This window comes from Sinohyriopsis cumingii, chromosome 15 (assembly GCF_028554795.1).
Source record: "Sinohyriopsis cumingii isolate HCF-2022 chromosome 15, ASM2855479v2, whole genome shotgun sequence".
NCBI classification, from domain to species: Eukaryota; Metazoa; Mollusca; class Bivalvia; order Unionida; family Unionidae; genus Sinohyriopsis; species Sinohyriopsis cumingii.
Window position 1 is genome coordinate 72852671 of NC_142975.1, and position 26422 is coordinate 72879092.

The 26422-nt window shown below is 34.4% G+C and overlaps 1 protein-coding gene across 3 annotated transcripts in view; it reads right to left on the reverse strand.

Moving 5' to 3' along the window:
- Positions 1–25838, reverse strand: part of LOC149782060 (protein mono-ADP-ribosyltransferase PARP12-like) — a 36941-nt gene extending 11103 nt beyond the window's left edge. For 2 of the 3 annotated variants that reach the window (XR_016414214.1, XM_089933473.1), the window contains exons 1-5: positions 24215–25838; positions 17634–17771; positions 16745–16882; positions 12130–12525; positions 1070–1250 (exon numbers count right to left, since the gene is read on the reverse strand). Coding sequence is in view for 2 of the 3 variants with exons in the window: in XM_089933473.1 (XP_089789599.1) it covers positions 1070–1250; positions 12130–12525; positions 16745–16882; positions 17634–17771; positions 24215–25101 (1740 nt within the window). In the remaining variant the exon portion in view is untranslated. Of the gene's footprint in view, positions 1–1069; positions 1251–10447; positions 10469–12129; positions 12526–16744; positions 16883–17633; positions 17772–24214 lie in introns of those variants that run through there. The other variant, XM_089933474.1, reaches the window with a different exon arrangement.
- Between the last annotated feature and the right edge of the window lie 584 nt (positions 25839–26422).

Here is a 26422-nt window from a genome sequence, read left to right on the forward strand (position 1 = left end):
GATCATTTGAGTTCAAGGATGTAAAATGTCAAGTACTGAGATGTTGATGTTGATGTTGATGTTGTGGGGTTTAACGCCATTTTTCAGCACACGATAGGCTATACATGGCGGCCAGTATTAATGGTGGAGGAAGAACCCGGGAAAACACTGGGAAGAACCACCGACCCACGAGAAGCTACTGGCAAGCTTTCTCACATACCCACATTGGCTGAATCCTAGACTCAAACAAGTACTGAGAAGAAATGTAAGTAGTAATGACCAATAGATTTGAGAAATGTCCATTATATTTGAGAATTAAAATGTCTTTTATACCAAGGAATGAACAATTGAGATACAAAATATTTGTCTTTGATAAAGACTGGGGATAAATAAATAAGAAAATAAAAGTAAACTTCCCATTTTGAATTAGAAAAGGGATGTTGTGCCAGTCTATCTATCAAAGAGGAGACCACTCTTGTCCAACTTTCACTGTGGATAGTAAGCAATATTTTAGCACTATTGTTATTAAAATAAGCCAAAAAAACCAACATCTTATTTTTCCTTGGAAGGGCTGGTTTTCTTGAGATGTAGTGGAAGGACTGAAAATGTATAATGACTGGGTAATGAATTTGAAGAATAAAGGGAAGAAAAAAATTACATTGATAGATAGAAAGTGGGTGAGTTTTAAAGACTCAGAGAACTTATAGTATTATACATGTACTCCAAGTCTTGTACCACGCAATCATATCCATTTGGCAACTCTATTTTTATAACATTCATTTTAAATGGTACTCATATTAGCTGAATAATTCATCATTGTTTATCCATCCAATGACAAAATAACTGGTGATTTTTCTTATGTTTACTGTGATTTTTACTTGGTATGTTCATTCTCATTTCATTTTTGTGCCATTTTTGTGTAAAGATGAAACTTTACCCCTCAGTGACCAAAAAACTTTGACACATCTAAAATTATGTGACATTATGCTATAAAACCTGACATCACTGTGATGTATTAAGTATGATGATTCATTTTATGTTGTACATCTAAATGTATTTAATAACAGAGTGGTCTGTATTAAAAAGTAACCTTTGAGCCATATTCCACCCAGTTTCCTCTTTTATCTTGCCAAAACCAGTGCCATCTAGTGGCTAATGGCTGGCTTCCTTCCACAAAGGAAACTGTAGAGAGACGTCTGATTTTCAGCTTTTTCTTGTCATGAGTCTTTCCTTCCATCTTCTCAAAGAAGATATGTACCTGTCGTCCACCTCTGAGGAAGAATAATATACATTATTATAAATCACAAAATTATCACACACAGACATATACAGTCCAGGTCATGACATACATACAATTAAAATCACACTGAATAAATTATAGTTGTTGTTGTTTTTGTGGGGTTGAATGCCATTTTTCAGCACAAAATAGGCTATATACATGTCAGCCAGTATAAATGGTGGAGGGAGAACAAGGGATCATCCCAGGAAGAATATATGACCCAAAGGAAGTTACTGGCAATCTTTCTTAAGTACCTACAATGGCTGAGCCTGAGACTCAAACCCCAAATAGATTATATATTATATATCCAGAGATCTGTACAGGATACACCCATGAGCCTTTTAGCATAGTAACATTTTGAAAGGGCAATCACATAAACATCAGGAAAATATCATAAAAGCACACAAAAATTAATCATCCTTACTTGGCTCTAGCACAACACAGAATTTAAATACAACATTTCTTTTTAATTAACAAAAATAGTTTCAAAAACATATAAGATATAAATGATTTTTTGAATGAAGATGGTTCATGGATAACTATTGATGATGTAAAATTACAGTTTATATATTTTCATGGTTTGCTATTGGTACTAAAACAAGATCATTATTTACAAGACTTTCATAAATCATAATATATATTATATTATATTATATTATATTATATCACATTATATTATATTATATTATATTATATTATATTATATTATATTATATTATATTATATTATATTATATCACATTATATTATATTATATTATATTATATTATATTATATTATATTATATTATATTATATCACATTATATTATATTATATTATATCATATTATATTATATTATATTATATTATATTATATCACATTATATTATATTATATTATATTATATTATATCACATTATATTATATTATATTATATTATATTATATTATATTATATTATATTATATTATATCACATTATATTATATTATATCATATTATATTATATTATATCATATTATATTATATTATTATATCATATTATATTATATTGTATTATATTTAAAAAATTAAAAACATATGAAGGAATATTAAGTTCAATTGATTGAACATGACAAAATGTGATCTTCTAGAAAAATGCAGAGTTTGGAGTTTAATGATTTACAAAATAAAATATTTACATTATAACTACTAATGTCTTCCTTAAGAAAATGGTATTTTTTTTTAGTAAGCTTTGTTCACTTTGTATGTCAGATATTGAAAATATGGTATCTTCAGGACTGATAAATTTCTCAGAATTTTGTTAATAAAATATTAAATTTAATTGTGCACACACAATGTGCCTTTCTAGAAAAAGACTATATTTGGAATACATGAAATGATCCAAGCTGATGAAGTGCTAAATCTATAAATTGTATAGAACAATACAATAATATGTGTTGTATTGAAATATTTATACCAAATTTGTTACCAATTGTTAGGGAACATCCATTTAGTACATACACATGGAGGGGGATTTAACCCAAATGCATACACTTGCATGTGGGGGGGTTTCCTGATGATACATATGCATAGGAAATGGGGGGGGGGAGAACCTCAATAATAATTTGTTTAATACGTAACCTGTTTGACTGAGTTCAGTAGGCGTTTGAATTTTAGCGGACACTAGACAAACTTTTTAAAGTTACACAGCTTATTGTTTTGATGCAGCCAGACATTCAACGTCGGTAAACTATGTTTTATTAAACACGTTAATATTATTAATTCTTGATCATTTCTGCACAGATTAAATATATGCCAATCTTTAGAATTTTTTGGGGGGTGCATCAATCATATGTGCAGGTGGGGGGTGTAGAAAAGTATGCATGTGTAAAGGGAGTGGGCAGGGGTCGCGAAATTAAAATTAAGCGTTGCCAGATTTTTGCATACTTACTAAATGGATGGCCCCTTAAGAAAATAGTTAAACTGAAATTTTATAGTAGAAATATGCATAGTTTATAAAAAGTGAAGCTATTGGAAATTTTGTAGGAAGAATCTGACAGAATAGAACTGAAAAACTGTGAGCAAAAGTTAGATTCCATTATCAGTGTATGACTATCAACATATAGTTTTTCTATGACAAGGTACACACATTATAGATGAAATAAAAAAATTGGATCTAAAAATAATCTCGGTTGTAATAAGGAGATCCTACGCTGCTGCACATTTAAAAGGCGAGTATTATTTTTATGCTGAAGGTACAAGAAATTCATGTATATATCCTAAGATGTATTATAGTGACATGGAGTTCCCCAGAAAAAAAACTAATGAAACAAAGGAAGTAAAATATAAGTAAATACCTAATTTAACATTGGTGTTGCCAAAACATAAGCTGTAATATTAATACTAATTATGAAATTCTTCCATTTAACTCCGAGCAAGGTTTAAATAAAAGTAAATTAAGGTAGTACCTGTACTTACTATTTCAAAACCAATCAGCAATATGATTTGAGAATATTGAAATGATACTAAAAATGAAAATACAATTGATAATAAAAATGATTATAGCTAGCTATTCCTCTATCACCATTGGATAATTGGAGACATGCTGGAGATAACTGTATACTCAAAGACACTGCTATCACTTTTTTAAAAGTTCCTAATGTAAATGACAAATTATTCATACATTCGTTCTCAACATAGTGTTTGAAAGGCACATTTTATACTTCTATGTTTACTCATGATGCTTCAGATATGTCTAGAAATACAGTGGTCTTCCTCGTATACGGCCACCCCTTCTGCACAGGGAAAGTGGCCTTATAAGACAGGTGGCCTTTCCAGAGAGTGTTTGTGAGATGTGTATGTATATGTGTATATAGTAAAGCTACATATAACTTAAAGCAGTTAATATCTTTATTTAAAAGTAGCATTAGTTATTAAAATGTTCTTCTTGTTTTAAAAACAGATTTTTCACGGTAACATAAATTAACAGTTCTTATTCTTAGGCATGAAATGTGAGTGGGGTGTTGTTGGCATGCACATTACAAAACCATTCAAAAATGTTATTTGAGCCTTGGTACATACTCTGTTTTGTATTTAAAGTAATTCTCTTTCCATAATCTCCATTTTCCCCACTGTTACAGAAAATTCTCCTTATTTTGCGCTCTTGTTTATTTGAGTCTTCCCAATATTAATTTTTTGGCGTGTGAAACCTCTCCATTGTCATCAAGTCTAATAACTTATTTTTCTTCTAAAGTATTATTTCTTTGTTTACGTGATGATGTGTTAAAGTTCTGTAATGATTAAGTTATTCCTATGTGGCTAATTGTACAATACTGCAGTTTAATTCTGCTGAACAAATGTTTGTAAATGAAATGCCTTATTATACAGGAGGTGATACATGAACTGTCACATGAGTTTTTGGTCTTTGTCTGGTACCTTGTTTTGTTTAATGTTAAGTGTGTGTGTGTGTGTGTGTGTGTGTGTGTGTGTGTGTGTTAATCCACAAAATCTATTTTAGCCTATATGACCATGTTATGATCTTGACAGTCATAATCATCAATTTAATAAAAAATCATCCACTGTGTGAAGCCCAAAGCTTTATCAAAACACCGCTGACCCCATTTCTATCTGACCATGTTATGATCTTGACAATTAAAATTGTCTCGTCATAATCATGAATTTTAAAAAAAATCTGCTGTGTGAAGCCCAAAGCTCTATCACAATACTGCTGACCCCATTTCCTGCAAATGTCGGCATTCATGATATAATAATAATCTTAGAGGCACATATACTTTAAACAACACTTCTTTCAGTAACGAAAACCTGACATCCAGAAATAGACAGTGGGAAAGATAATCAGATTACTTACCTCACCATAATTAAATATTGGTCTGGACAAATTAATAATAAAATGTGGCCACTTGTGAGGGGTAAATTTTACCTTTGTGCACTAATATGGTGGCTGCTGGTCACGTTATTGGGGTGGCCTCTCTTGAGGGGTACTTTTGAACACAAATTCGTTGGTGCCAAGGGATTCTGGCTGTAAAGAGTGGGTGGCTGCTGGTCAAGTTAGCTGGGTGGCCTTTCTTGAGAGGTACTTTTGAACACAAACTTATCGGTGCCAAGGGATTCTGGCTGTAAAGAGTGGGTGGCTGCTGGTCAAGTTAGCTGGATGGCCTTTCTTGAGGGGTACTTTTGAACACAAATTCGTTGGTGCCAAGGGATTCTGGCTGTAAAGAGTGGGTGGCTGCTGGTCAAGTTAATGTGGTGCCCTTTCTTGAGGGGTATTTTTGAACACAAACTTGTTGGTGCCAAGAGATCCTGGCTGTAAAGAGTGGGTGGCTGCTGGTCAAGTTAATGGGGCGCCCTTTCTTGAGGGGTACTTTTGAACATAAACTTGTCAATGCCAAGGGATTCTGGCTGTAAAGAGTGGGTGGCTGCTGGTCAAGTTAATGGGGCGCCCTTTCTTGAGGGGTACTTTTTGAACACAAACTTGTCGGTGCCAAGGGATTCTGGCTGTAAAGAGTGTGTGGCTGCTGGTCAAGTTAATGGGATGCCCTTTCTTGAGGGGTACTTTTGAACACAAACTTTTCAGTGCCAAGGGATTCTGGCTGTAAAGAGTGGGTAGCTACTGGTCAAGTTAGCGGGGTGACCTTTGTTGAGGGGTACTTTTGAACACAAACTTGTCAGTGCCAAGGGATTCTGGCTGTAAAGAGTGGTTGGCTGCTGGTCAAGTTAGCTGGGTGGTCTTTCTTGAGGGGTACTTTTGAACACAAATTCGTTGGTGCCAAGGGATTCTGGCTGTAAAGAGTGGTTGGCTGCTGGTAAAGTTAGCGGGGTGACCTTTCTTGAGGGGTACTTTTGAACACAAATTCATTGGTGCCAAGGGATTCTGGCTGTAAAGAGTGGGTGGCTGCTGGTAAAGTTAGCAGGATGACCTTTCTTGAGGGGTACTTTTGAACACAAATTCATTGGTGCCAAGGGATTCTGGCTGTAAAGAGTGAGTGGCTGCTGGTCAAGTTAGCTGGGTGGCCTTTCTTGAGGGATACTTTTGAACACAAACTCGTCGGTGCCAAGGGATTCTGATTGTAAAGAGTTGGTGGCTGCTAGTCAGGGGCTGTTCATGAGGGGGATCACTGTTATCATATATTAAGCAACAGGTCAGCTTTTGTTCAAAGTTTACTATTTACACCCTAGAGTGAGAATAATACTGGTAGAATCTATATTGGAGTTTGAACTTGGACAAGGAAATCCCAATCAGAGTAACATTATTTGTCTCCCATCAGGGTCTGTGACAAATAATGTAACACCTTGACTGAAATTTCTATGTTTCAGCACAAACTCCAACATTGTTTTCTGCATATTTAACACAAACAGTAATGATCAGGTGCTATTATTTCTCTCACATTTTCTATACACCATTTCTTTACAAGTACAATCATCCTATGTCTGTTGTTCTTACAGTTTCTTTTTACAATTTGTGCAATTTTAAATTTTTAATGTAGCTTTAAAAAATTTCAGTCAAATCACTATGATGTCTGTGGTGTGGCAGTTGATAGTGACGTCCAGCACTGGAGCATCACGCTGAAGACATGTAGCATGATGTCCCACGCAGTCACATTATTCTGACACAAGACAGACCAGTACTAACACTAACCTCTTAATGCTGAGCGCCTAGCATTTTTAAACTTTAAAAGATATACATACATATATATATATATATAGAATCTGTAATACAAGCATAACAAGTTATATGCTACTGTTTTGTCAACACACCACATTAATATGAATATTTTAATGAAGACAGTGGTGGGATCAGTCAATCAAAAGTACACAAGTTCTATGTGTGAAAAAATGTCAAGAACAAATGTTTTAAAGTACTGGGTTTGTATCAAATTTAATCAATAGATGTTATATAAAAATAACAAATAATTAATTTTGTTTATAATTATAAAATTTTACATTTTATAAAGAAGTTTAAATGAGAAACTTGAAAACTGAAATAACTGGATGGCGATATGAAAAATAAAGTCTGCCAAGCTTGTCTGAAATTGGTTTGTTTCATGATTTTCTTTAGAAAGAAGATAAAAGTAGCAATTATTGATTGGCAAAAGAGCAACAACAATCTGTGCAGCACATGATGGATGAAGGGACATGTTGAAAGTTGAACTGACTTACAAAAATGTCAGCTAAAATTATATAAAAATGTAATAAAAATTAAAATGAAATTGAACAAAAATTGTGAGAAGAAACACAAATGAACTAAAAATATGGAAATTAGCATTAATAAAACTTTTAATAGCTGAAAATGACTAAGGGTTAATTTCTAAATATAATTAAATAAAAGAGTTAAAAAGTTAAAAAAATTAAAATGTGACAATACCTTGTCCAAAACTGTTTTCTGCCTTTGAATGCTAATCATATTTATAATCATGAAATTATATCTAAAAAAGTGAGGCATTGGATTTGTAGTCATGAGTTTTGTTGGACACATGGAACTTGTGACAATGAATGACCAGATGTTTCTGACAGGCAATTCATTTTATATGAAAAAATTAATTAAAATTTCATTATTCCCCGACCTTTAAAAGCTGAGCAATGGAAATATGTTAAAAACCTATTTCAAAGCTAAATTATCATAAAAGTTTAATAAATTTTGATGTTCAAAATACCTCATTTGAACATGTACAAAAATTATTAATAAACTTCTGTTAGATTACACTTAAATTCTTATTTTCTATAATAATAATTTGTTTGTGGACTTGTAAATTAATTTTAATTCTTTTAAAGTCCTTACTGGTTAAATTTGCTTTATTTTGCTCAAATTTTTCCAATCCTGGTGAGAGAGAGATAAAGAGAAAGAAATATCAACTGACTGCTTGAAAGCAACTGCCATTCACACATGACATGGTGTATGGTGCAAGATAACCAAGGCTGAACGATATCCAAGGTAACTATATGACAGGTCATGCAAATAAAAAAATCAATATTTGAAAATACATTCACTGTGAGTGTAAATTACAAACTATTAGCTTGTACGGTTTACAGAAAGTATTATTAAAGCAAGTAAATGTTGTGTATACTATTTACCCTGCAAACATCAATGCCTGTCTGTATCAATTATTACTACAGATGGCAAACAAATATAAGCCCAGGCAGTGAATAAACATTGGTAGTGAGCAATAAACATTGTTTGAACTTACCTGCAGGACATGAAATACAAAGTTACTTTATTACAGAGCAAGCTGACCCCAGAAGCTGACTTTGGATTCTTTTAAGTGTGCCAATTTTATTTTATAGATACCAAGTCAGCCATCATAGGGTAGCCAACTTTGGTTCCTTTTTCCCGGTATTCATGGGAATTTTGAAAACAAATTGAAACAGCTGAACAGTTTTTAAAGCAACACAATCTAGTGCTTCATGAATGGATATCAATGACCCAGCATCTTCCAGACAATTTGAATAAAATAAAGTCATTCAATGAATTCACTATGGCCAGAAGAAAAGAAGATGATTTTGCTGACAATAATGATTATTAACATGGATCAAACTCTAGTATGCTTTGATCTCATTCCTGGATGGACTGTTGATAAAAAGGGTGTATAAGTATGAGAATTCACATTGCTTGTGCAAATAAAAATCTAAGTTACGTCCTAGCAGTTTCCGCAGCTGGAGATGTGTTGCCTCCAATGATACTTTTTCATGGCATAAGGAAGCTAAAAAAAAATCATGCATCAAAACTATGGATCATATGTATGTTCCAAAAGAGCAGGGTTGATGAGAGGATGCTGATGCTGCAGTGGATTAAAGAGTTTTATATCAAGAACAGTTTAATATTTTTAAATAAAAGTTTAGTGAATTTTCTTACAAATTATTTTCAAATCATTTAAAAGGTGTCACACAACTTATGACTCTTAAAAAACGATGAGTCCCAGAACATACAGTGCACAAACAAATTACTTTAAAAATTAATTTTTGGTGTCCCAAGAAACACAATTTCCCAAAATATACTGAAAATATGGTATCTCCAAAATGTACAAGGTGTTCAGACTGCCAGCTGTAAAGTAGTACTTATGCTGCCACCTATGCAATAGCTTTGCTGTAAATAAGATGATTTTATAAACTGCATCAAAAGTTAAAATGCCTATACAAGTCTCTAATTTATGACCCAAATATATGAATAATTTCATTATAAATGTCACCAAAAATGAGTTAATGTGCAGTTGATAAAGCAATTCAAATCATTCACTAAAACAAATTTAGATTTTAATAAATCAATGCTGATTTGACAATTGCTCAGTATGATTTTAACTTGGCCCAAGGGAGGTAACTGCTACAACTAGCCTGCTGTAAACAGTCACCTGCATAATCAACAGTGGAAGCCAAGAGCATTATTGCCATTCTTTCATTGAAGGATACATGGGTTTCAAGATGGTTATAACATTAAGGATACCCTGGTAATTAATGTTGCACTTAATGTTTGGATTAGCTGGTTGGTTGGTATGGGTTTAACGCCATTTTTTCAGCACATGATAGGCTAAACATGGTGGCCAGTATATTTCGCCGAGCAAAAACCAGAGGAAACCCTAGGAAGAGCCACCAACTCATGGGAAACTTTTTCACATACCATGTTGGCTGAGCCTGAGACCTGAACCCATGCCAACAGAGGTGAGATGTCAGTGATCTAAAAATGCAAGCGCCTCAGACTACTTGGCCACCCAGGGCCCTGGAAATATTAGGATCTATGCTCTTTGTTTGAATTCACAAGTTGAACAAACAATGTAGACCATGATCAGCTTGTGCATCATGTGATGGTAGATCTGGTTCTACTATGTTTGCAGAAGACACTTATCACAGCTAGTAAAACATGTCATGGCAGATAGTAGATCTGGTTCTACAATATTTACAGTTAACCCTTAACAGCTGGTGTGTCATGTGATGGCAGATGGTAGATCTGGTTCTACAGTGTTGCAGTAGACCAGCTGGTACAATATGTGCTTGTAGATCTTGTTCAACAGTATGCACAGGCACTCAAGAATCCAAAGCCTTGCATTGAATAAGCCAAACATTTTCGAAAGATGCTCAGTTTTTCTTATCTGCACCTGCCCGTGACATGCTTCATTTTCCCTGTGACACATTTCTTTGGTCATCCATATTGGCAAATAAAGCTGAATACTTGACCAGCATAAACAAACAGCATGACTTAGCCTAATTAATCTGGTACATCTTACTTGAATGATCAGCAGACAGTCCTGGAAAAGATGTGATTGTAATGTGACACACCTTGTGAGAACACATGCAAGATGGAGTGTAATTTACATAATTTCATGTATCATGTGTGTACGTGTTAAGAGAACCTAAGGGTTTAATTTGATACCATTTTTTTTAATAGCCTCAGTTATAGGTCACTGCTACTCCATATGTAGACAGATAAATGTCTTGATAATTAAATTTGGGTTCTAGTAATTGTTATCAATCATGAGAATCAAATTTAATTATCAAGGTTCTTTAATGCTAGCCCATGAATTAGGGGATTTTCCAACAGAAATAATTTTCATAATTCAATGAACTGAATTATCAAAATTATTCTTTTAACACCAGGCAATACACATCAGTAAGAATAGAACAAAAAATTTCATCCACCTTGTTGTCAATTGCTTGGTCTAGTGGTGTGTGTGTGTGTGTGTGATTTGGATTTTTAACATAACTTTAAAAAAATCGCTATGATGTCTGCAGCGTGGCAGTTTATAGTGATTTCTATCACTGGGGCATCATGCTGGAAACATGTAGCATGATGTCTCACCCAGTCACATTATCCTGACACCAGGTCAACTAGTCCTAACACTAACTTCTTTATGCCGAGTCCCTAGCGAGGCAACTGGTAGTACCATTTTTTAAGTCTTTGGTATGACTCAGCTGCAATTTGAACCCATGACCTCCCATATCTGAGGCAGATGCTCTAACCACTAGACAGCTGGAGTGGTCAATGGTCTAGTGGTTAGATGGACAGGACAGCCTGTCATGCATGAATACCAGGTTTTAATCCCACAATTTACTTTTTTTCATTTTGTTTTTTATGTACTTGATTTTATCTTGAATTAGGAAAGAAAACTATGTTACTAATCATATTTTTAGTGTGAATATACACAAAGCACAACAGAACATAAACAGTAAACAGATGAAGTTATCATGCAGGACAGCATAAGAAATTTGTTACCAATACATTTGTGACTGGGTGGGACATCATACTACATGTCTGCGGCATGATACCCCAGTGCCAGACATCACTATAAACTGCCAAACTGCAGACATGACATTGTAGCGATATGACTGAATTTTTTTTAAAGCTATGTTAAAAATCCAAATAACACACACACCAATACATTTGAGCATAAAATAAAATTACATTTGTTTGTTCTGATTGAATAATTGATATTCTTTCAAGTACTTGATGAAATATATACATTATTTACTTGATAAAAGCAACATTCTCTAATTTCTTCATGCAACTAGTTGTAACAGCATTTCTAGCTCAAAAATGAAAATCAAAGGTACTTGGGTTAGAACAGATGACAATAATTTCTTGCAGTAATCATTTAAACTAGAGAGTTCTTACACTACCAAGTATTTTATGTTCATGTAATTATAAAAAATGACTGTTCTTTTTAATCCTTAAAGTATCAAGTGTATGTGATTCACCTTTTTAGAATACCTATTGTACTGCCTAGTAGCTATTTATTTATTTACCTATCTATCATAAAGTACTAATTAATAAATGAAAAAAATTATTTGAAAAACATTTTGCAATTGAAGTTCGGGACAATGAAGACTGAGGTTGAGAATTATAATATGGCAGGGGACTTGGATTCTGAGAAATTGGTATCAGCCCTGATAAATAAGCAATTTCAAATACCTGTCTTCACAAGAACAGTTATCACAGTTTGGGTTAGTGAAGTTGAACTCAACATCGAAATTATTCTGTTGATCAAGGTCTTCCCACACACCAACAGACTGGTACTGTATTTGCCATTGGTACGGCACATTCTTGTGCTCATTTCTGCATGACCGTCCGAACTGACACCGTCCTCGCAAATGGTAAAGGCAGATTACTTTTTCTTGGGTAGGGTTCGCTGACAGATGTCTGTTTGGAGTGTTCTTTATGTTTGGCTGGCTTTGATGCCTTACTGATGCTGCTGACTTTCTTCTTGCTCCTTCAATGGAAGACCCCTCACCTGAATCCATGTAAGAAGGGTCTGGCTGTGACCAAAAAGATTGTTTCTGCATAAAATGGTCTGGAGTAAACACAGCCCTGCAAGACAATTGTCATCACCATCATTATCTTCATCATCATCAATATCTCATTCATCATCATCTGCTTCATTATCATCATTATTATAATCATTACTGTCAAAACAATAGTCAGACCTACTTCCATGACTTACCATAATAGATCTCCATGCCTTTTATTATTAATTAATGCATCTTCCTTAACACCCATGAAACCTCTTCCTACTCCTCCAGGGGACTGTGACCAAAAAGTCATAACACTAATTATGTTTTGCATCTTCTAGCTATGACTGTGTATAATGTAGCAAAATATAATCAACAATGTCACTGTAAAAGTTTTGTGCATTTAACATTAGTGGGGTAGTGAAATAACAATGTTTTCAAATGCATTAATATTTAATACAAATTGTCAATTTCTTAGTGGCTTTGGAGCTGTCTCCAGGGGATTGTGACCAAACTATCTTTGCTAACTCATAAAGTACTTGGTATTATGCAACAACACCATAACCAGTCAAAAGTATGGTTGAGTAATGGCTGATGATCAAATTCTGCTGAATAAGCAAGAACCAGATTTTAGGCTCAATAAGCAAGAAGAATAGAACACTTTTTGATTCGCTTTGGTTTGAAATACAAGGAAGATGTTTAAGGTGAAACATTGTTAGTAGTATGTCATTACAATATACTATGATAACACTTGACATTTTGATGGACTACTCCTTACATACTTTGATAACACTTGACATTTTGATGGACTATTCATTATATACTATGATAACACTTGACATTTTGATGGACTATTCATTACATACTATGACAAAAACTTGAAATTTTGATGGACTACTCATTACATACTATGATAACACTTGACATTTTGATGGACTACTCATTACATACTATGATAACACTTGACATTTTGATGGACTACTCATTACATACTATGACAAAAACTTGAAATTTTGATGGACTACTCATTACATACTATGATAACACTTGACATTTTGATGGACTATTCATTACATACTATGATAACACTTGACATTTTGATGGACTACTCATTACATACTATGATAACACTTGACATTTTGATGGACTACTCATTACATACTATGATAACACTTGACATTTTGATGGACTGCTATTACATACTTTGATAACACTTGACATTTTGATGGACAACTCATTACATACTTTGATAACACTTGACATTTTGATGGACTGCGCATTACATACTTTGATAACACTTGACATTTGGATTGACTACTCATTACATATTTTGATAACACTTGACATTTTGATGGACTATTCATTACATACTATGATAACACTTGACATTTTGATGGACTACTCATTACATACTTTGATAAAACTTGACATTTTGATGGACTACTCATTACATACTATGATAACACTTGACATTTTGATGGACTACTCATTACATACTATGATAACACTTGACATTTTGATGGACTACTCATTACATACTATGATAACACTTGACATTTTGATGGACTGCTATTACATACTTTGATAACACTTGACATTTTGATGGACAACTCATTACATACTTTGATAACACTTGACATTTTGATGGACTGCGCATTACATACTTTGATAACAATTGACATTTGGATGGACTACTCATTACATATTTTGATAACACTTGACATTTTGATGGACTACTCATTACATACTTTGATAACACTTGACACTTTGAAGGACTACCAGCACCTTGCCATTTGCATGCATCTCCATAAGCTGTCTGTAAAAGCTAGACATTACTTTTATTTTAACACCACACTAATCTCCTATCTGTCAAAAAACAATCCTTCATATTTTTTCCCATAATAAAGAGAAACAGAACTTGAAGAACATGTTATTTGCATAATAGAATGTACAGGTTCAGCAAATTGTGCTGACAGTATCACATGTTTTTCAGTGGCAATACATACTGCTACATACTGTATGTAATACATACTGCAATACATACTGATACATACTGCAATACATATTAATACATACTGCAATGCATATTGATACATACTGCAAAAAATATTGATACATACTGCAACACATATTAATACAAACTGCAACACATAGAGCTACATACTCCAATGCATATCAATACATAATGCAATACATATTGATACATACTGCAATACATATTAATACATACTGCAATGCATATTGATACAAACTGCAATAAATATTGATACATACTGCAACACATATTAATACAAACTGCAATACATAGAGCTACATACTCCAATGCATATCAATACATACTGCAATGCATATTGATACATACTGCAATACATATTGATACTTACTGCAACACATATTACTGTAAACTGCAAAACATACAGCTATTTATTTCAATTCATATTGATACATACTGAAATACATATTGATACTGCAATACATATTGACACATACTGCAATACATACTGATAACACTGCAACAGATATTGATACATACTGCAATACATATTGATACATAATGCAACACACATTAATAGAAACTAAAATACATACAGCTACATACTCCAATGGATACTGATACATACTGTAATACATATTGATACTGCAAAACATACTGATACATCCTGCAACACATACTGATGCATACTGCAATGCATATTGATATATATTGCAACACATATTGATACATATTGCAATACATAGTGATACATATTGCAATACATATTGATACATACTGCAATGCATAGTGATACATAATGCAATACAATCATTTTAACACAATATGATTTTAACTGGCAAGATTCGCACCTAATTATCCTTTAACCCCCTCCAAAGGATCTGAAGGGAAGCAGCCAAAAACTGGACCACTCTTAAAGATGGTTACTATATAATACTACAAAAGTTTTGTGAACTGTATCTATATAGGATATGTGAGATTTGTGTGAGATATGGATTTTTAACGTAGCTTTAACAATTTTCAGTAATATCGCTATGATGCCTGCAGTGTGGCAGCTTAAAGTGATGTCTAGCACTGGGGCATCATGCTGCAGACATGTAGCATGATGTCCCACCTGGTCACATTTTCCTGACACCAGGCCAACCAGTCCTAACACTAACCTTATAATGCTGAGCGCCAAGTGAGGCAGCTGTTAGTACCATTTCTGTAAGTCTTTGGTATGACTCGGCCAGGGATCGAACCCATGACCTTCAGCATCTGAGGTGGATGCTCTAACCACTAGGCCACCAGAGTGGTACTACAGGATATGTAGTAAGAGACAAACAGACTGACAAACAGAAAGAGAGTATCACAGTATCTCCATTTTGGACATTACAATGTGGGAACAAAGAACAGCAACTAACAACACAGTGATAATTTGGATAGCAAATAATGTAGTCCACCATATCTCTAACACTCACAACACTGTATATCTTGATAAACAGTAACCAAAGTTAGACTTAACAGTGAATAATAGAGGTTGTGTTATTAAAATATTTGTTCATCAGCAAGAATTCTTTGTGAGAATAGTATCAGGTAAATAACAATATATCTACTCAAAACATGAATCACCTTGCCAATAGGAGAACACTTGGAGTGGCTGAAACATACATATATAGAGAAAAATGTCCAAGTCAGCAAAGTCTGAAAATTTGGTCACGATGAACAACTTTTGTTCGGTTTAGTTTATCACACTAGTTTGCATCTACATGTCAATTTTCATGTATAGTGAAAAAATGGTAAAAAAAACTAAATGTGTAATATAGATATCAATGAAAATGCATGTCACTCAACCAAGAAAATTAAGTCACAGTGACCTAACATTGGTATGGTTCAGTTACCATCTTTCAAATGCAATCGTATACCAATTTTCATGAGTTTAGCTAAAATATTGTCCAGGATATTGAGGGTTAAGCAAATGAACAGCTACAAATATAAAAATCCCTTGAGGATGATAAATAGGACACACTAACCTAGTTTTGGAATGACCAAATTATTTTAGAAATCTACATAACAATTTTCATGACAGTAGACAAAATAGGGATCCACCATATTGGGTGTGTAATGAAAGAACATCAGAAAGTAAGAAAAGTCATTAGAGCATTCAAAAATTAGGTCACAGTGACCTAATCTTTGTATGGCTGGCTTACTCTTTCTGAGGTGCACACATTGTATTACAAGCAAATATTTGCTCTTGCAAGTCCACTGACAGATTTTTGTCATGTCAGGGTGCTCTTTTTGTTTGGTTGACTTCAGTGCTTCTGACCTTGATGATTTTCTCTTTGCACCACCTGAAGCTCCTTCATTATCATCGGAATAGCTCTCATCTGAATCATTGTCACAAAAGACCAGCAGTGGTGGTAAAGATAGGTTCTGCATAGTAAGGTCTGAAGTGGACATGGCTCTGCAATAAAAAATTATCATCATTATTGCTACAGTAACTTAATTCCATAGCTTGCCATGTCAAATCACCATGTTTGTTTATTACATATTAATATCACCCCCACCCACCCCCAGGTTGGCTGCGACCAAATGGTCATAAGACATGATCTTTTGTCACAAGGTACAAATTAAAGTCACATGACTTCAACTGACTTGTACCTTGATAAACAGTAACCTATATTAGACTCAGACTGGTTATGGTAATTAAAGAGGAAATTTCTTAAACACAAATACAATAGCACATTTGGAGAAGCTGCCATAAGTCTAAGTCACTAAAGCCTGAAAATTAGATCACAGCGACTTATTTATATTTGGTTGGGTTTCTCACCTTGAGATGTAACCACTAATTTTAAATGTAGGTGAAAAAGGGTTCAAGTTACTGAGGATGTAGTGAAAAGACAGCTGAAATTTTAAAAAGTCACTCAAACATGAGAATTAGGACACACTAACCTAATTTTGATATGGATGAATTACTTTTATCAAGATGTATCTATATGCCAATTTTTGTGAGGTAAGGCAAAATAGTGGTTCAAGATACTGAAGATACAATGAATGAACAACTGCAACTACAAAAATTACTCATATTCAGATTAGGTCATTGAATTAGGCCACATTGACTTAGTTGTGATATGAATGGAAAACTATTTCTGTACAGGCAGATAGAGTCCACTGACAGATTTCCTGTGCTCTTTATCTTAATACCATTTCCTGACCTTGGTGATCTTCTTCTTGTACCGCCTGTGGCTCCTTTAAATTTATTAGAAGAGCTATCATCTGAATCACTGTCTGAAGAGTCAGGCGTTAGCCGAAAAGACAGGTTTTGCATAGCAAGGTTTGGAGTAGACATAGCCCTGTAAAAACAATTGTCATCATCATCATTATTGGTACATCAAGGTAGCTAGATCTATGACTCCTAATGTCAAACTTCCATACTTTTAATTACATATTAATAATCCCTCATTCATCCACATCTCTACCCCAACCCACCCAGAGGTTTATGACCAAAGGGTCATAAGACAAAATCTGACATAAAATGTTATGCGTTTTTCAGCCATAACTGCATATGTGCAGTATAGTGAAAACTGAGGAAATCAAATGTGAGTGTGCACATTTATCTATTTACCACATCCCAGGGAGAGAATGTGTAAAACATTATACTTTTCTTACAGATGCCACATGATAACAACCAATTACTGTGAATTTCAGCTAAAGATATAGATGTGGTAAGAGACAGAGCAGAATGATCATGTATCACAGAAGTTTGATGCTAATAGGGATGCCTAAAAAGCACTAATAATTTGGACATTAAAACTGAATTCTACAGTATCTCCAAAACATGACAAACTGTACCTTAGATTCAACTTACACAGATTAATAAAAGAGTATCATTGTATGTGTCCTTAAATCAAACCATTTATGAATCAGTTGATAATTCTGCTAACTTAAAGTGACATGTATGATTGCAGGTAAATGACAAGGGGTTTATGCATAAAACACAAATCTCCTTGACAACTAGAGCACATATTAAGTGGTATCAAGAAATATCAGTGTCATTAAGCAAGAAAATTAGGGCACAGTGACCTACTGTGAGTTTCTCTCCATGAGATGCATCTGCATATCAATTTTCACCAATATGGGGGAATCCAAGACATTGAGTATTGTGAAGAGATAGATGAAAATGCAGATATCATGAGCATTCAAATTAGGTCACAGTGACCTATAATTAGTATGGCTCAATTACTCTACTTGAAATGCCCGTCACATTTAGTGAATGTAGATGAAAGAGATTCAAAGTACTGATGATGTAATAACTAGACAGCTGATAATACATACATCACTCATGTATGAAAATCAGGTCACAATAACCTAGTTTTTACAAGATAGACTTGCTCACTTTGATATGCATCCACACTGCAATTTTTTCATTTGTGTGAGGTGATACTGAATCAAAGATATTGAGGATGTTATAAACATACTAAGCATCACTGCTAAAAAGAGTCTCTCAATAGACAGATGCTCTACTTCCTGAAAAGAACTTTCAGGATGCCTCAGAAAGTCCATTTTTCTGTCTAGTTATTCTTTTCAAATGCTTTGTATTGAAACCAAATGTCAAATTTGACTTTAATTTTTTTTCTTTCTATTTCTGAGTTGACATGTTCACAAGATACCTGCAAAGGCAATTCTTTGCCATAACCTTTGACCTTGAAAATGATATCATGGATAGAAAACCAGTAAATGTATCTCAGACTCTCATGATATATTCACATGTACAGGTTAGTTAAACCTATAATTATTAATATTTTTTACAAATGAACAGCTGTCACTAAGGCTTGCATATAAGGTTACAGTTGCCATTGATTTGGCTGAATTACTCCTTCTGAGTTACCACAGACTACATTTCATAAATGTATATAAAATAGGATCTGAGATATTTTGGATGTAGTAAAAAAATTTTTTTACAACTAACAACCTAAGACATCTATGGAATAAAAAGAAACAAGAGACTCCTTGCTGTTGAGTGTGCCTTTCATTTAGCTAAGCAAAAGATTTTGACAAATAATTTAGGGTGTGGATACCTGTATGGGCATGCATGTACATGGATGCCAGTTATCACCATGTCAATCTTCTGCTTGGGGGTGGGGATGGGGTGGGTGGGGAATGACAAAAGTAAGTATTGTAAATGTGATCTGTACAATGTGTCTCCCCGTATCCGACTTGCAAAAAATTTCACACTAGTTTAACAAAAGTCTTTATAATGGTCAAAATACTGCAATTACAGTTACCACATTCAAATGGATGATGTCTCTGGCACCATACCATCACTGTTTTGTTAGAGCAAAAGTGACGTATGTCTCTGATACCAATAATAATTACCTATTTACTATTTGTGATGAAGGTCATTCCTTAAGACCTTCATCTTAAAATAATCTGACATGGACATGGCAGTCTCTGTCAATAATGTTGGTATATCTACCCCTACACTTAACCCTGTATATTAAGTGATCTAATCTTAGAACACTGATACACTGTTATGTTCAATATTTCTACTGTGATAGGCCCACTAGAGGTATGAATTATGATTTTGTTTTAAACAAAAGGACTGAGCTTATAAATTGATGAGGTTTTGGTAACTATAAATTTGGCAATATATGGTAAAAGTAGGGCACAATGGCTTGTCATCAAGCATGGGTATATTCATATAGAATTTTGGTTAGTCAGAGATAGAGTGAGAAAAACGAAAGGAATAAGATGTTTTGAACAAGCTAGATTACATAATAATTACAGTAAAAAAAGAGAACTCTAAGCATAAATAAACAATGTAACAGCTGTCACGAAATGTTTCAATCTACTGGATCCTCAAACCATGAGTCACAATAATGAAACATTTGGGATCTCTGCGAAGCATTCATTACGAGTCAATTATTATAAGAATGCAATCCATTCCTCTGTGTATCTTCCTCGGTAAAGAGATGGTGTTCAAGATAATCATAAACTCAGGAACAGTATACTCTAATGTTTGTCTGATAATCGAATTTGTTGAATTAACCTGAATATCAGATAAATAAGTATTACTGATGGTCCATTGCTGATTATTATCATGTCAATTTGTATGCAAATTTAACATGAGCTGAAATTAAGTCTTGTTTGTTATTGTTACTTAAATACAGAAAAAAAAACACTTAATAATTATTCACATACCAAGTTATCCATTAATTGTTTCACTCTGTTTGAAGAAAGAAGCAGCATTAATAAAGACTTGTTGAGGAAAGAAGCAATTAATACAGATTTGCTAAGGAAAAGAGCATTGCTAATACAGGCTCACTGAAGAAAGAAACTTTATTAATACAGACTTGTTGAAGAAAGAATTTAGTTGTAATAGAGAATCATTAAAGAATGAAGCAGTAGTAATACAGACTCATGGAAGAAAGAAGCAGTAGTAATACAGACTAATGGAAGAAAGAAGCAGTAGTAATACAGACTCATTGAAGAAAGAAGCAGTAGTAATACAGACTCATGGAAGAAAGAAGCAGTAGTAATACAGACTCATTGAAGAAAGAAGCAGTAGTAATACAGACTCATGGAAGAAAGAAGCAGTAATAATACAGACTCATTGAAGAAAGAAGCAGTAGTAATACAGACTCATGGAAGAAAGAAGCAATAGTAATAAAGACTCATGGAAGAAAGAAGCAGTAGTAATACAGACTCATTGAAGAAAGAAGCAGTAGTAATACAGACTCATGGAGGAAGGAAGCAGTAGTAATACAGACTCATGGAAGAAACGAAGCAGTAGTATTACAGACTAATGGAAGAAAGAAGCAGTAGTAATACAGACTCATTGAAGAAAGAAGCAGTAGTAATATAGACTCATTGAAGAAAGAAGCAGTAGTAATACAGACTCATTGAAGAAAGAAGCAGTAGTAATACAGACACATGGAAGAAAGAAGCAGTAGTAATACAGACTCATTGAAGAAAGAAGCAGTAGTAATACAGACACATGGAAGAAAGAAGCAGTAGTAATACAGACTCATTGAAGAAAGAAGCAGTAGTAATACAGACTCATTGAAGAAAGAAGCAGTAGTAATACAGACTCATTGAAGAAAGAAGCAGTAGTAATACAGACTCATTGAAGAAAGAAGCAGTAGTAATACAGACACATGGAAGAAAGAAGCAGTAGTAATACAGACTCATTGAAGAAAGAAGCAGTAGTAATACAGACTCATTGAAGAAAGAAGCAGTAGTAATACAGACACATGGAAGAAAGAAGCAGTAGTAATACAGACTCATTGAAGAAAGAAGCAGTAGTAATACAGACACATGGAAGAAAGAAGCAGTAGTAATACAGACTCATTGAAGAAAGAAGCAGTAGTAATACAGACACATGGAAGAAAGAAGCAGTAGTAATACAGACTCATGGAAGAAAGAAGCAGTAGGAATACAGACTAATGGAAGAAAGAAGCTGTAGTAATACAGACACATGGAAGAAAGAAGCAGTAGTAATACAGACTCATGGAAGAAAGAAGCAGTAGTAATACAGACTCATTGAAGAAAGAAGCAGTAGTAATACAGACAACATGGAAGAAAGAAGCAGTAGTAATACAGACTCATGGAAGAAAAAAGCAGTAGTAAATACAGACACATGGAAGAAAGAAGCAGTAGTAATACAGACTCATGAAAGAAAGAAGCAGTAGTAATACAGACTCATTGAAGAAGGAAGCAGTAGTAATACAGACTCATGGAAGAAAGAAGCAGAAGTAATACAGACTAATGGAAGAAAGAAGCAGTAGTAATACAGACTCATGGAAGAAAGAAGCAGTAGTAATACAGACTCATGGAAGAAAGAAGCAGTAGTAATACAGACAACATGGAAGAAAGAAGCAGTAGTAATATAGACTCATTGAAGAAAGAAGCAGTAGTAATACAGACTCATTGAAGAAAGAAGCAGTAGTAATACAGACTCATTGAAGAAAGAAGCAGTAGTAATAAAGACTCATTGAAAAAAGAAGCAGTAGTAATACAGACTCATGGAGGAAGGAAGTAGCAGTAATACAGACTCATTGAAGAAAGAAGCAGTACTGTAGTAATACAGACTCATGGAAGAAAGAAGCAGTAGTAATACAGACTCATGGAAGAAAGAAGCAGTAGTAATACAGACTCATTGAAGAAAGAAGCAGTAGTAATACAGACTTATGGAAGAAAGAAGCAGTAGTAATACAGACTCATGGAAGAAAGAAGCAGTAGTAATACAGACTCATTGAAGAAAGAAGCAGTAGTAATACAGACAACATGGAAGAAAGAAGCAGTAGTAATACAGACTCATGGAAGAAAAAAGCAGTAGTAAATACAGACACATGGAAGAAAGAAGCAGTAGTAATACAGACTCATGAAAGAAAGAAGCAGTAGTAATACAGACTCATGGAAGAAAAAAGCAGTAGTAAATACAGACACATGGAAGAAAGAAGCAGTAGTAATACAGACTCATGAAAGAAAGAAGCAGTAGTAATACAGACTCATTGAAGAAGGAAGCAGTAGTAATACAGACTCATGGAAGAAAGAAGCAGAAGTAATACAGACTAATGGAAGAAAGAAGCAGTAGTAATGCAGACTCATGGAAGAAAGAAGCAGTAGTAATACAGACTCATGGAAGAAAGAAGCAGTAGTAATACAGACAACATGGAAGAAAGAAGCAGTAGTAATATAGACTCATTGAATAAAGAAGCAGTAGTAATACAGACTCATTGAAGAAAGAAGCAGTAGTAATACAGACTCATTGAAGAAAGAAGCAGTAGTAATAAAGATTCATTGAAAAAAGAAGCAGTAGTAATACAGACTTATGGAGGAAGGAAGTAGCAGTAATACAGACTCATTGAAGAAAGAAGCAGTACTGTAGTAATACAGACTCATGGAAGAAAGAAGCAGTAGTAATACAGACTCATGGAAGAAAGAAGCAGTAGTAATACAGACTCATTGAAGAAAGAAGCAGTAATAATACAGACAACATGGAAGAAAGAAGCAGTAGTAATACAGACTCATTGAAGAAAGAAGAAGTAGTAATACGGACTCATGGAAGAAAGAAGCAGTACTAATACAGACTCACTGAAGAAAGAAGCAGTAGTAATACAGACTTATGGAAGAAAGAAGCAGTAGTAATACAGACTCATGGAAGAAAGAAGCAGTAGTAATACAGACTCATTGAAGAAAGAAGCAGTAGTAATACAGACTCATGGAAGAAAGAAGCAGTAGTAATACAGACTCATTGAAGAAAGAAGCAGTAGTAATACAGGCTCATGGAGGAAGGAAGCAGTAGTAATACAGACTCATTGAAGAAAGAAGCTGTAGTAATACAGACACATGGAAGAAAGAAGCAGTAGTAATACAGACTCATGGAAGAAAGAAGCAGTAGTAATACAGACTCATGGAAGAAAGAAGCAGTAGTAATACAGACTCATTGAAGAAAGAAGCACTAGTAATACAGATTCATGGAAGAAAGAATCAGTAGTAATACAGACTCATGGAAGAAAGAAGCAGTAGTAATACAGACTGATGGAAGAAAGAAGCAGTAGCAATACAGACTCATGGAGGAAAGAAGCAGTAGTAATACAGACTCATTGAAGAAACACTAGTAATAAAGATTCATTGTGTACTGTAATGCACATATATGTATAATTAAGTAATTATTTGAGAGACAGTATACAATATTGTAGTCAATAACTATAGTTTTCAGTGAGAAAAAAAAACATTTCAAGTCTGAGAAAGTCAATCTGAGAACAGATAAAAATATAAGTGAACTGAATACCATTTTGAAGCAAAACTTTGGCCTATTCTAGGTCCCTGGTGAGACACTTCATTAATTTCAACTTCATCTCTTGACAAGGCATCTCGTAATTCTGCAAGGATTTCTCTGGGAGTTCTGCTGATATTTATTTTGTAGCGAGTCAGAGTTTCTTTCACATCAGGTGCAAAAATGTTGTGATTTCTTTTGCAGCGTTGTCCAAAAGAGCATCTGTCCATAATGTAATGCTTACATATATGTAAATGTGGGCATGGTTTCCTATGTCTCTGATAGCGGCATCCTTCTCCCACATTGTAAAATTTACATATTCTTGGAACTGTCATTTCAGATCGACTTTCGGCTAGATTCAGCAAATATTTCAGCTCTTGTCCTTTTAGATGATCCAACATATAGTTTCGCCTTACTTGCATATTGTGTTCTGTTCTAAGATCATGTCCAAATTTACAGTTATTTTCAAATGTACAAGTATCAAAAATATAATATTTACATACATGTAGCCCATTGCAAGGAACAAGGGGTCGTCCTGGACAATGACCATTCCTGGCACAGTGAATTTTGCAAAATTCAATCTTGGATAGTGGTTTGACTTCTAGTTGGTGTTGAGATATCCTAGTTAATGCAAAGTGATCTGGGTAACTATTCAGGATTTCGTTTAATTGGGACATGTCAAGTGCAGAAATAAACCGACTGTCTGTAAGCCCATTAACACTAAGGTTACTGAGTTCATCATGTATCTCCTTCAAAGACACTGAGCACTGCTCAGAGCATAAAATTTTCAAAACATGTCTTGCTATTTGTTCACGGAGATCAAAGCTGCCAGGTGGAGCTGGTACTCGCAAATGTTGCTGCATAAATTCTGGAGGAGGCGAACTATCTCGGCTGAATGCCATGGTAATTGGAGAAGATATTTCAATAAAAATCAGAACTATACAATAAAAAAGAAGCTGTTTTTCGGAAGAAGAATCCAATACATAAATATCTGATCTTGCAACTTATTGCCTCATACTGTACATCATCATTGTCTTATACCATACATTTATCACACCATCATTTTATCATACTATACATATATCACTTCATTACTATTAGATGTATTAAACAAATTATTGTTATATTTCCGAAAGTCCGGAAACGTAAACAGCTTTCAGTTTTTCTTTCTCTATAAAACACGACTCCCTCAAATCACTTGAGGTTTACAAGTGAAAATTCGGCCGAAAATAAGTGAATCAGTCAGGTTTCAGGCGTCACTGTTTTTAAAACCTCTATCAACTAAGAATCAAACAAGGTGGCGTTGAAAGACACGTCATTTTGATAACGAAAGAACGCTTATAAACCATTAATTATCGACTAGTTGTAGGCGGATGTACTTGACAATACCCGGTAGTCATAGCACAGATCCTAATAAAACGAAAGTAGGTCGTCATTGAAGCATTTAGGGAGTAGACCTTGTCCACAGTAAAGATGGTTTGCAATTCAGGTTCATTCAGTTTTCCTTTCGTTCATTTAAATACTTGTACAGGTTGGAATTTTGTGATTGAAATTTTGTCTATCAGTATACATCCTATATCCTTATGACGCGATGAAAATCTCAAAGAGAAAGTTATGTAATATGTATTGTAAATAATGTAATTGGAGTCTGGTTACCTGACGGTTATTTAATCTTCTCTTTTAATAGAAAACATGATGGTTAAAATGGGTAGGAAACCAGACTAATGATACATGCGCACAGTCTCGTTCAACACACTTTCGTAAGACTCCTTGAGAGCAAAGAAGCAAATGACTCCATGCAGCTACGCCAGTCTTGTTGAATTAGAGTATACACAACGATCGGAACATCGCTCGGGCATTTCCGTCAGATTACGAAATAACATCGGACGTGCTTGGTGGAATCAATTAGATTTGCTCGAAGATTCGCCTCTGGCGGGATGCACCACCTATGTTGCCAGAGCGAAGGCAAACGTTGTCCCGATTGTTTCTTTGTCTCCTTCATGTTGGTCCATGTGGACTCGGGTTGCAATTATTACTTCAGTTTTGAGGGTCCCCGAGTGGTCTAAAGCGCTCTCCGTTACGGATCACTGCCATCTCACCTCTGTCTGCGTAGGTTCGAGTCTCGGATTCGGCTAATGTGGGCATATGAGAAAGCTTGCCAGTAGCTTCTCGTGGGTCGGTCGTTCTTTCTGGGGTTTTCCCGGGTTCTTCCTTCACCATTAA